General features: G+C 53.9%; 1 protein-coding gene across 1 annotated transcript; it reads left to right on the top strand.

Annotated features, from left to right (window-relative positions):
- The first annotated feature begins 2,562 nt into the window (after positions 1 to 2,562).
- On the top strand, positions 2,563 to 4,924 carry HOXA11 (homeobox A11). Its single transcript, XM_037837538.1, has 2 exons — positions 2,563 to 3,286; positions 4,692 to 4,924. The coding sequence occupies exons 1-2, from the start codon at positions 2,578 to 2,580 to the stop codon at positions 4,922 to 4,924; spliced, it is 942 nt and encodes a 313-aa protein (XP_037693466.1). The 5' UTR covers positions 2,563 to 2,577.
- Positions 4,925 to 11,697: the final 6,773 nt, after the last annotated feature.

Raw genomic sequence — 11,697 nt, 5'->3', positions numbered from 1 at the left:
CTTTGTTATGGCAAAGTCACTGAAACCCCTCATGCATTCCTTTTGTTCGAGGGTCTGGGTGGCGGGGACTGGGTGGGCTGCTGGAAGAGGGTTTGGGATGGACAAAATGAAGTCAGGAATGGCCAAGTCCTGCTGTTCCCAAACCTCTCCTTCTCTCATTTATACTCTGTGTCCAAGAAAGAGATGCTGTGGAGAAACAAATATTTTGCCCTGTTGGTCACTGTTGAAAATCAGTTTTTTGTTTTGTTTTGTTCTGTTTTGTTTTGCTGCAGGGCAATCCTGTCATTGTGATTCCCAGCTTTAGGAGGTCTCAAGCTCCCCTTCTACAACAACCTTGCTTCCCACCGGACCTTCTTTCACACGCCAGTGCTGCCCTCTGCACAAGCCACAGCAGACAAATGTATCAAGTTGAAGATGCACGAATAATTTCAAGTTCAGCTCTCAGGGATTTGAGGAGCTTGAAAATTCTTGCAGCAAATCCCGGATAAAGAGTTCATTAAACCGATGTGTCTGAGTAGCTTGATTTGTGTTAAGCAATCCTTGTAAAAGGGATGGGGGAAGCCACATAAATATTAATGCTAATAAATTAGTTTATTCCACTACAGAGTAATTACTCGATATTATTGATATTGACAGTAGGTATTCAAATGCAATGGTGGGCCATCATTTGGGGAAAATACATAATGAGAATATTTCTTTTCCAGTGCAATACATGATTAGATTTGTTACTGAGTCAGTTACAGTCAGCTCAGCAATAAATGAATAAATCGATGTTGACACTTAAATACCAAAGATCTTAGAGTTTATACTCTAAATCTCCCCAAGATATGTAAATACTTTCCCGTATTTCCTGGATGGGGAGAGGGAAAAGGTTATCCTTTCCCATTTTTTCAATTTTTCTTCAGCGACCGCCTAGCTCCTTCCAAGAGGAGCTGTGGGGAGGCCTCAGGGCAGGGCCCCCTCTCAGCTCCGGCCCTGCCTACTGGTACCGTGCCTCTCCCTTCTTTCACTTCCCCCAAACATTGCTCATTCAATCCTTCAGGACCCCTAGCATTTTCTGCATTCTCCTTTTTGTCTTTCTTTCCTCTTCCCAAGAAAGCGAGAGTCATCAAACAGCTATGCCTCTGTCTCTACCTTTAGCTGGAACCTAGCCTTTTCCAGGCTCCTTGTCGCCCAAGGCGCGGGAGTTTCAGAAGCACTTCTCTTTTCTCTGGCATTGTGTTCGTTCTCTGGGATGAGTAGCAGGAAAGCCGCCGAACCTTCTGAGTTTCTGCCCTGCATATTCCTCGGCTTTCTCTCTCATGCTTTGCAAGGACGGAGAGGAGGCTGTTACCCATTTTTTCAGCCATGGCTCCCTAGACCTCGCCCCCTCCAAGCTGCTGCCGCTTCCTCCGCATCCCTGGAGCGCCACAAAGCAACCTGGTGTGGGTCCCCTGGAAGGTGCAGCATACCCAGGAGAAGGGTCCTCGGATGTCAGTGCCTCTAAAGCAGCCACAGGCTCGCCTCAACCGCACGGTTTCCCGAGTCCTCGGCTCCAGAAGACCAGACGGACGCGCGGACCGGTACGCAGCGCTGCAGCCCCCACGCCTCTGGCTCTGAGGCGTGACTCGGCACCCCGGCAGGCAGCGAGGGGGGGGGGCTTCTCCAAGGGGAGGGTGAGTGAGGAGGCCGAGAGTGAGGATGTAGGGAGAGGAGGATCCCGGGTAAGACGAACGAATGCCCTTCCGGACCCTGCGGAACCCAGGCAAACCGCGGGGGAAGCCACCCCGTCTGTTAGCGGTTTAGAGTCGGAAGGCACTAAAGCGCTTCGGAAGTGACCATGAATGCGAGCGTGTAATCAAGTCACCGTGCAAATCGGGCAAGCCACCAGGCCGGCACATCCACGACAGCGCACTCTGGCCTTAAAAAGGAATCCGGCCAGAGTCAGAGGCAGAGGGGGTTCCCAGAACAAACCCGCGATATGAGGAGGGGTGGTGAAGAAGGGGGCGTGAAGGCGAACCTCAAGTAGAATAGACTCCGAGTCCACGGGCCACGCAGCGACGGGCTCCCACCCGGCCACCCCCAGCCCGTGGCATCCCTCACCCTGATAGTGGTGGTGGTGGTGGGGGGGGGCGGGGGTTGACCTTTCTCACCGCCCTCGGCGCCACTTGAGGGCCAGGACCGAGCAGCAGAGCGCAAGCGAGCGGGATGAGGGCGCACCCCAGCCTCGCAGCGCGCCGGGAGGCCCCCCAGCCAACATGAGTTACACCGCCGATTACGTGCTTTCGGTGAGAACACCGAGTGACGATCTGTTGCTTCCCCTGAGGTGGCTACAAAGAAAGGAAGCCGGGGAGGGAGGGAAGGGAGGAAAAAAAAAAAAAAAAAGGAAAGGGGAAAAAAAAAAAGGCCCGGACTAGCTTGCAGCTTGTCAATTTCAACATCGGGTCACATGACCAGCACCTCCCTGCTAAGGATGGGGATAGATTTCCACGTCAGCTTACGTCTCCAAATTTCTACTTCACGGATCCGCTTCAAAGAGGCAGCTGCAGTGGAGAATCATGTTAAGCTCGGCTACTGCGGAGAGCCCAAGGTAGCCCAATGATGGATTTTGATGAGCGTGGTCCCTGCTCCTCTAACATGTATTTGCCAAGTTGTACTTACTACGTCTCGGGTCCAGATTTCTCCAGCCTCCCTTCTTTTCTGCCCCAGACCCCGTCTTCGCGCCCAATGACATACTCCTACTCCTCCAACCTGCCCCAAGTCCAACCCGTACGCGAAGTGACCTTCAGAGAGTACGCCATTGAGCCCGCCACTAAATGGCACCCCCGCGGCAATCTGGCCCACTGCTACTCCGCGGAGGAGCTTGTGCACAGAGACTGCCTGCAGGCGCCCAGCGCGGCCGGCGTGCCTGGCGACGTGCTAGCCAAGAGCTCGGCCAACGTCTACCACCACCCCACCCCCGCCGTCTCGTCCAATTTCTATAGCACGGTGGGCAGGAACGGCGTCCTGCCCCAGGCTTTCGACCAGTTTTTCGAGACGGCCTACGGCACCCCGGAAAACCTCGCCTCCTCCGACTACCCCGGGGACAAGAGCGCCGAGAAGGGGCCCCCGGCGGCCGCGGCGACCTCCGCGGCGGCGGCCACCGGCGCACCGGCAACTTCAAGTTCGGACAGCGGCGGCGGCGGCGGCGGCGGCTGCCGGGAGGCGGCGGCGGCGGCGGAGGAGAAGGAGCGGCGGCGGCGCCCGGAGAGCAGCAGCAGCCCCGAGTCGTCTTCCGGCCACACTGAGGACAAGGCCGGCGGCTCCAGTACGTATAAAGGCAGCGCCCTGCGCTTTATGAAAGGGGAGTTGGAAATCTAGCGCAGCACCGCTGTTAAATTTTTATATGCTGTTTTATAAGCATATAAGGTTTATGAAGGGCCTTTAGGTTTCCCCCAACAAAACTTTGTTATAAAAGGCGGGATCACGTGGCGAGTGCTGAAATTGGCCGTGAAATACCCACCGGCCAAGGCATGCCTGAAAAAAAACTACTCCCTTTTTTCCCTTTTTTTCCCCCTTCTCAGCTCCCAAGCCCGGCAGCTCGACCCCGCTCAGAGCCAGCTCGGCGCTGGGGAGCCGGAGGTGGGCGCCTGTAAATTCCCCCTGCAAGGGCTCCAGAACTCTTTGATAGCGAGGTAATCCAGAGATTTTTATAAAAGCCATGTGTTGCTCCGGGACTCCACTCCCGGCCAGGATTCAAAGGCTTCGCTGTTTAACGATGGCGCTAGGAGCGTGTTTAACAGATAAGTAGCCCGCTTAGCTCCAGCAATATATTAAAAGAAACAAATTAACCGAAAGTTGGCCTTTTTGTCCAAAGGAAGCCATTTTCCTCCGGCGCGGTGGCAATTACATGCCGCCCTCTGTACAACTGCATGTTACTCACAATTGTTATTCAATCTGTCAAAAGCGGATTTTTAGAATGTCTTGTGGGCGCTATTTTTTTTTTTTTTTTTAAGAGGAACAAGCCAAGCCTGGGTGCAGTTTTGGAAAACTCCCACCTTCCCTCTACCCTATCTAAAATAGCACCTCTGCCTGGCGGGGTGACGGTGTAGCGGAGGTGCTCAGGAAAGGCCCAGGGTCCCGGGCTCCCGCCGCCTGCTACCCTCCTCCCGGGAGCCCCGAGGCTGGCTGCGGAGGCAGGAGCTGGTGGCCAGGGCTCAGGCTCGCCTCTGACAAAGACCCGGCAGCGGCCCCAGATGTTAACAAGGGCCGAGTCTCGGCCGCAGCCGGGACAGACTGGGGCTTGAGCCGCCTTTACTGCCCTGGAACGGGCTGCCCAGGTGCTGTAAGGTGAAATTTCCGCAGGCGGCTGTTTGTTTAGTCTGGCCAGCCCGGAGGCAGCCGGCAACCTCCACTCCGCTGCTTTGTAAGAGGCTTCGGCGTGGCACACTAGCCTGTTGCTGCGAGGAGCCCTCCTTTCTGCTCTGGGGGCAGAGGCAGCAGCTTCCCCGGGGGCCTGTGCAGGGAGATGGCTTTTATCTGGGGCTGAGCCTCCCCTGCTGCCTGTCCGCAGCCGACAGAAGGAGCCTGAGGGAGGGCAGAGGCCTGAAAAGACCTTGAGGGGGCTTGAGCAGGGTGTCCAGTCACTGGACAGAGCTCTTCTCCCTATCTCGGGGCTCTGGGATTGCGCCCCCCATGTCCGGCTCACCCCCTGCGTCTTTCTACCGCCACAGGTGGCCAACGCACCCGTAAAAAACGCTGCCCATACACCAAGTACCAGATCCGGGAGCTGGAGCGGGAGTTCTTCTTCAGCGTCTACATAAACAAAGAGAAGCGCCTTCAGCTGTCCCGTATGCTCAACCTCACCGACCGCCAAGTCAAAATCTGGTTTCAGAACCGAAGAATGAAGGAAAAAAAAATTAACAGAGACCGTTTACAATACTATTCGGCCAACCCACTCCTCTAAAGCCCCAGCTGCTGGGATGGGGTTGGGGGCTTCATATACGTGAGGTTGTACGCAGATTTCGCCCTTGACAAGGTCAAGCCACACGGTGACTTTTGAAGAGAGGAGGTGTGCAAGAGTGAGGAGGCTAGATGGAGATAGCCCTGCAGGAGGTGGCCTGGGACTCCCTTGGGCACAGGTGATGAAGATTCCTAATAAAAAATGGATTTGGAGAGTTGTGTATCAACTGGAATGAATAGTTTGGGAACCCTGGTGGTTTACACTCAGAGTTGTGGAGCTTTGGGCTGGGTGTGGTGACCACCTAGGACTGGGCCCCCTGCTAGGTCCCCCAGAGGCCGATCACTGCCCAAGGCCCTCCACGCCCAGCCTGCCCACCCCCAGAACCCCTGTGCCAGGAAGCTACACACCCTCTGAACCCAGTTCAGCTCTTGGAAAGGGCCAGGAGGAATGGGGAGGATTCCCAGATGCCAAGAGTAGGGATAAGAAATGGCAAGCAAGGCTGCTTCCCAAACCCACCGTGAAAGGTGGCTGGACTAAAGAGGTGGATACAAGGTGGGAGAGGGCTGCAGATCCTTGAAGAAATAAATCTACTATTCCAGGTGGTGTCAGCGGCTCTCTACCCCTCCAAACCGCCCACTGCACTATCCCAGGCCTGAGCTCCTAGCGCCTACTTCCTGTGCCCACCTGGCTTTTCTTCCTACGAATCCAGGGGTCTTCTTCCTGGCCTGCCACATAGGCCCGAAGTTTGTCGAAAGGTGGACCCGTTCCCCAGAGGTGGAAGACATTGAAAAGCCAAGAGGCCTGGCTGCCGGTCGGTCGGCATTCTCCACAGGAAATGCCTGTGGAGAGCGGCAGCTTGGCAAAGCCTCCGGCACACTTAATTGAAACTTGGATTTGCTCAGCATCTGGCAACAAAGCAGTGGGCCTGGCCAGCGGGTCCCCAGCTCTGAGGAGCTTGAGCCCCCCAAAACACCTTCCACAGCCCCAGAACTGCACTTGGAAGCTTCAGGCGACCTTCCAAGAGCCCGAGAGTGGTTTGGAATTATTTTAAAAGATAAATATTATATTATATATATATATTTCCCTGCAGGAACCAAAGCGAATTTTAAAAGATGCAATGTAGAGGAAAAAGATGATGAAGAAAATATTTAAAGGATCTATCTGTTTACAGTGTTCACGGTTAAACTCACTCACTGCTAAGAATATTTGAATGTACGCTTCATACAGGGATGGTGTTCAAAAGACTTGTAAATAAAGGAACCATAACCTATTTTGTTTTATTATTATTATTTTTATTTTTACCATTAGTTGATTCCCTTTGGGGGTGTTGTACAGGGTGGGAAGGAAGGCAGTTGGGGGTGGTCTTTTTAATCTCTTGCAATGTTTGGAAAGTGTTAGAGGGATGCTCAGAGGGACTTTGGCCTGCCAGGACCTGGGAAAGACAGGCAACCTCCCATTGAATCTTCTCTGCCTCCCTATGTTAACAAATGTCTTGTGGCTCTGTTTGTAATGGGAGAGTTGGCCCATCCTCGGCTCTCACCCACCGTGTGTGTCGCAGCATGTATACAAGCGACAGGGCACAAGAAAAATAAAGATGATGGAAACTTGAGTATCAGGTCTTGGTGTGACATTCCTCTCTCTGTTTGCCTTTTACTGCCAAATGTCTCCCCACCCCACCCCCAGCACCCGCCATCAGTAAAGGGGCAAGTTACCAGGCCCCTGTGGGGATGGGGAGGTGACTGAGTGGGGATTTAGCTTTAATAGCAGCCAGGCTTAGGAGGCCATGGTGGCTGGCCATGTCCTTGTGAGAAGTGGCATCCAGGACAGTGTATCTTGGGACCTGGGATGAGAGGCTCCATCCCCCTAGACTGACCCCAGCCCTGGGAGAAGGCCTTGGGACCTGAGGTGGCCAATGGGCCTGACCCCTTGCAGGATTTGCTCACCTCACAACTGGGAGGCCTGGAGCGGAACTGCCCTGGGGTGCCCTGGATTCTCCTTCAGTGAGAAGAAGGCTGGTCTGGGTACCAGGGCAGAACAGACTTGCCAGGAACCTTTAAAGGTGTTTCTCCTGGGCTCTCAGCTGAGGTCGTCTTTTTCCTTTGAGGAAAGAAAGATGCCAGTTTCCTCTTTGTTTGCTGCCTTTGAACTTCTGCCTTAAATTTGGACATCACCCATAACCTTGAGGGGTAGGGCCGAAAGGCCAGGGCCTTTTGTTGCCTACCCCACCCCCACCCCACTCTCTCCCCCAGCCACCCAGGCAGAGGGGGCTGCTTTTGGAGAGAGGCCCCAGACCCCAGAACCGCCTCTGTTTATTTGTTTGTGTGTTTGTCTAACTGGCGCGACTGGAGAAAAGGAGCTGAAAGGGGAGTGGGACAGACCCCGAGATGAATGTCTAGGTTGACAGACAGACCCACAGAGATAGAACAAGGCCCTCCTGGGGGGTAGGAAGGGGGCGGGCAGGGAAGCTCCAGGTTTAGGGAAAAACTTCCTTTGGGATGGTTAAAGAGTAACCAAAGTCTTGTAAGTTGCTGGAGAGAGCCTAACCAGCAGCACTGCTCGCCGGCGGGCGGCAAGCGGGCGCGGGTTTGATTTCCCAGCCCTATAAAAGTCCATCCTCCGATGGCTGTGACAATGTGGTCGTAAACCCGTCCCGGGCCGGCCAATTTGCATATTTGGAATGCGCCGCTATAAACCCGCCTGGGGTTTTGCAGCAATTTCTTAGATGTAAAAATGAGATCTCAATAGCAGCGGGCTGGGCACATTCTCTCGCTCTCCCTCTCTCTCTGCCGAGAGCCTGCTTGGGGCTCGCGGCTCACGGCTAGAGCTCCGGCCTGGCCCAGGCGCGCAGCCGCCACCAGATGGCGCACTTCCGATCAATGTCAAAGCCGCCGGGGAGCGGGGAACCCCAGCGCGATTCTTGGCCTTTGTTCGCTTCTGATACTAAGAGCAGCACGTTACATTATTTCACTTGCCCCGCTCCCCTTCGCATCAAAAGGAAGGAGGGGGGGAGCTCACCTTCCAGAAGTGGTTGGTTTTGTAATTTAAGGCAATGCGCCTTCACTAGGCCTCGTGGGCGTCACGGCGCGGAGAAGCCAACTGCCCCTTGGCAGTGCGTTCGGAAATGTGTCAAGGTAAGAGGCCACAAGTTTAGTAATTTCAATCTGGCTGGGGCAGGGGTGGGGAGGTGGCTGGTGTCCGATCACGGCTCGGCGACGCGGCTGGGTTTGTGAGCTCCGGGGTGCTGCGGGAAGCGTTCGTTCTCCTCACGCCTCAACGCTCCCTAAGGTTGGGAAGCAGGGAGGCCTAAGTGCAAAAGTTGACGATTTTAGCTCCCTGCGCCAGCATTTCACCCCAAGGCGATCTTTCGATTTTGTAGAAATATTCAGAATGGAATAAACCGAGGATGCGGGGTGTTCAGGCAAAGGGGTCCTGGCTGTGTTTGCATAGGGCTCTGTGCGGGCAAAAAAAAAGGAGATAGCCGAACTGGAGAAAACAGAAAGTTTATACTCGAAACAATAGGGTGGCCAACGGCCGTGGCGGTCAGGCAGGCTTATTCCCTGGGGCAGACGTCCGGAAGGTTTGCACTGGGTGCCGGCGCAGTGGGGGAACATTGGTTCCGAAAAAGACCAATTCGGAGAAGGAGCATTTTATTTTTGAGGCTGTGGGAGAAGCCGCTGTAGGTAAATGCCTACGCATTTTCAGAAGCGTGCACCGGGGATAAACTGATCGATCAATCTCTCCATCAGGGTTTTCATAAAACCAGTTTTAAATAGTCATAATTTACTTACATTTCGGGGACCAGATTAAAATTCCCTCTTTCTTCCATATCTAAATTTTTATTCCAATATTTTCTTCATTAGTTTCTTGAAATAGCTATTTTATTTTTCCAAATATACCATGGTTGAGTGGAGAAATCACAAAGATGGTTGGTGCTACAGGTGTGTAAATTTCACATATCAAAAGCCACTAGTCGTTGTTCACTTTAGGCTCCCAAACTGTGCCAGGCACCCACAGGAAGGAGTGGAGACCCAGTGAGCTGTTCTCAGCCTTCCCAAAATCCCAGACAGATACTTCCAGTTTCAAAGCCAGCTGTGCTTTATCGTGAACAGAACCAAGGATACTGCAGTTGAGGGGGGAGCGAGAAAAAGCCGCGATCTGCCCCCCCCACACACACACACAAGTCGGCATGGGTCAGCTCAATTGTTGATTTAAGAGAATTTTTAAAAGCGGGTTCTTTAGGGATAAACTGCACCTGATGGATTCAAAGCATTTCCCTTGGAAATGTTGACATTTTAAAAGAAGAACGGTAAAAGATGTCATTGCTTACAAAGAATTTCCTAACTATAAGTAGATGTTGCTCCATAAATTGTAGAAGCCCTGAGTTTTGATTAAAGCCGGATATGTGGAAGCAGTGTTTATTTTTCATCTGTGGGGCCGCAGCACAACCCCACAGTCCACCGAATAATTCCAAGCTCTGAAAACATTGAAAGCAGCCTCCAGATACAAATTGTTTACTGGCTGTCTCATCCTCAGGACTAGTATTTTAAAAAGTAACTTGTTTCTTGTAATAAAAACTTACTCCTCACCAACTGCAAGGGCCTACTCCGGAGGAGGAATCCCCTTTTGGATGAGCTGTGTAATCCTCACCAGAGTACTTATTATTCCACAGAACTGAGGTTTACTTGTGCTCCTTAGTCCTGGGGGGTGGGGGTGGGGTCCAAGAGTTTTGCCACTTGGGTAGATATGGGTGCTATTTACCCGCAGATAAAATATAGGCCCTGGCGTCTGCCGAGTAACGGGCCTGATTGAAAGAAGCAGGCACCGGCTTTTAGGTCAAAGGCATCCTGAAGGCGAGTGAGAAATTCGGCAGCTGGGAGTGAAGACGAAAGGGAGAGAAAGAAGGCAAACGGGTGAGAGGGAGACAGAGAGGTGGCCAGAAGCAGACCCGCGCTGCAATGGAGGGGGTGTGTGCATGTGGCCCTCGGGAAAGCCGAGGCGATCAATAAATGGAATATTTTATTGAGGAAGCTAACGCCTCGGTGTTACAGTCTAGGGAGTCTGGAGCCTCCGGGCAGGTCGGGATGCTGAGGCTTCCCAGGCGGTCAGGGAGGTCAGAAGGGGCGCGCAGCGGCGTTTAACTTGAGCTTCTGCTGCATCGATAACCCCTCGCCTGAACCAGAGGCATCAGGCCCGCATTGCGCGTCCCCAGGCGCACCCGCAGACTCTCCTTGCTCTCCAGGCTGGGGGTGGCGGGTGGGACGGAGGTCCTGCGTGCAGAGGCTCCCCACCCCCAGGGGTGCACACTTTTTTTATATTGAATGCAAGAAACAGCTCAAACAAAACATTCCCATTTGGTTTATTACAAAGGGAAAACACAGCCGGCTCTCCCCAAAGGCCTGGGGGAGACCCAATTGCCATTGCCATGGTCTCCGAGGGCTGCAGAGGGCTTCCCGACTCCTCCATTCCTCAGGCCAGGCGGCTTCCTGTGGCAGAAGCAGTACCAAGCTGAATTTGTAATGTTGGTTGGCACGTGAGTGCTCCTGGATCCCATCCAGCATGGAGCCCATTTGGCTGCCCTGCACGGCCCTGACCCGGACCGGGCAAACGACTTGTCTTATCAGCCAAATTGGCAGGGCCGCTGAGTCCCAACAGAGTTCTGGGAGACAATTTAGACCACGGAGTCTAAACTGTGGGTCCAAGAGCACCGGGAAGAGTCAAGGAGGTTTTGATAATTCTGTGATCCTCTTGAAAATAATGGATCAAATTGTACAAATATGCAGAAGTTCACTTTTTTTTTTTTTTACAGGATAGGAGTCAGAAGTTGCCTTAGATTTTTGAATGGGGCCCTAACTGCCAAAAAGCTTAAGAAAGACAGGTTTAGGTCATTATCTTTCCCTCTATTTCCATAGTCCCACCACCTCAAACATACTCTCCGGTGGCCTGCTGCCTGGGAAGTTACTCTCTGCATTTAGTTGGAGAGGGACGACCCTAGGCTTCAAGTCCTGGCTTTTTCTCCTCAGGGAATCCTGGCCACTCTTGGAACCTGCTTCCCACTTGCAGAGCTTTTCTGAGAGGGTATGGGCAGTGCTGAGGGTCAAATCTCCCTTCTCGGACAGTCTCCAGCTTTGCGGCCTTTCCCAATGGCACTGCTAAGCGCAGCAGTTCCAGTCAATTCCACCCGCCTAGGGAGCTGGTTAAGGGTCGGGCAGAGCTAGGCGGGTAACGGCAGGGGAAGGGCCGTGACCCCGGCACTCAGAAGCCTCTTGGCACTCAGATTCGTTGGCCTCGTGGGCCTAACCGGGTGAGAATTTTCCCTGGCATTGTGCGCGGGAGCGACGCAGACAGGGAAGGCGAGTTCACGATCTTTTAGTGCAGACGCGTGACTTGACCCTCCGCGGCCTCGGCTGCGGCGCTGCTGCAGCCTCGGGACCCGGTCGTACTGGAGAGATTTAGCTCTCTCTTGCTCTCTCTCCCACTCTCTCTCTCTCTTTTCTCTCCCTCTGCCCCTCTTTCTCTCTCCACTCGGCTGCCCAGTACGCAGAGCTGGTTGCCGCGGGGCGCTGAGGTGTAAGTGGCGGGAGCGCAGTGGGGCGGTGGGGCGGCCTCCCTGGCGCGGCCTCCCTGGCGCTGCCGGTGGAGTAGCGGCCGCAGGCAGCGACCACAACTGCTGGAATCTCAGCAGGCAGAGCCGCGGCTTGCCGCCAACTCTCTGGTACGCTCTCAGGGTCCTCTCAGTCTCCTCTTCCCCCTCAGGCAGGGCCCATACCCGGAGGGAG

The sequence above is a fragment of the Choloepus didactylus genome, chromosome 5 (assembly GCF_015220235.1).
Source record: "Choloepus didactylus isolate mChoDid1 chromosome 5, mChoDid1.pri, whole genome shotgun sequence".
Lineage (NCBI taxonomy): Eukaryota > Metazoa > Chordata > Mammalia > Pilosa > Megalonychidae > Choloepus > Choloepus didactylus.
The sequence above is the reverse complement of the archived record's forward strand: the minus strand, read 5'-3'. Positions and strand labels throughout refer to the sequence as shown.

What these genes read in the sequence shown, in the direction of transcription:
- HOXA11 (XM_037837538.1), top strand. Translation starts at nt 2,578, where the DNA reads ATGATGGATTTTGATGAGCGTGGTCCCTGCTCCTCTAACATGTATTTG. An exon ending in GGACAAGGCCGGCGGCTCCA is followed by an intron (nt 3,287 to 4,691) that starts GTACGTATAAAG and finishes CTACCGCCACAG; the next exon opens with GTGGCCAACGCACCCGTAAA.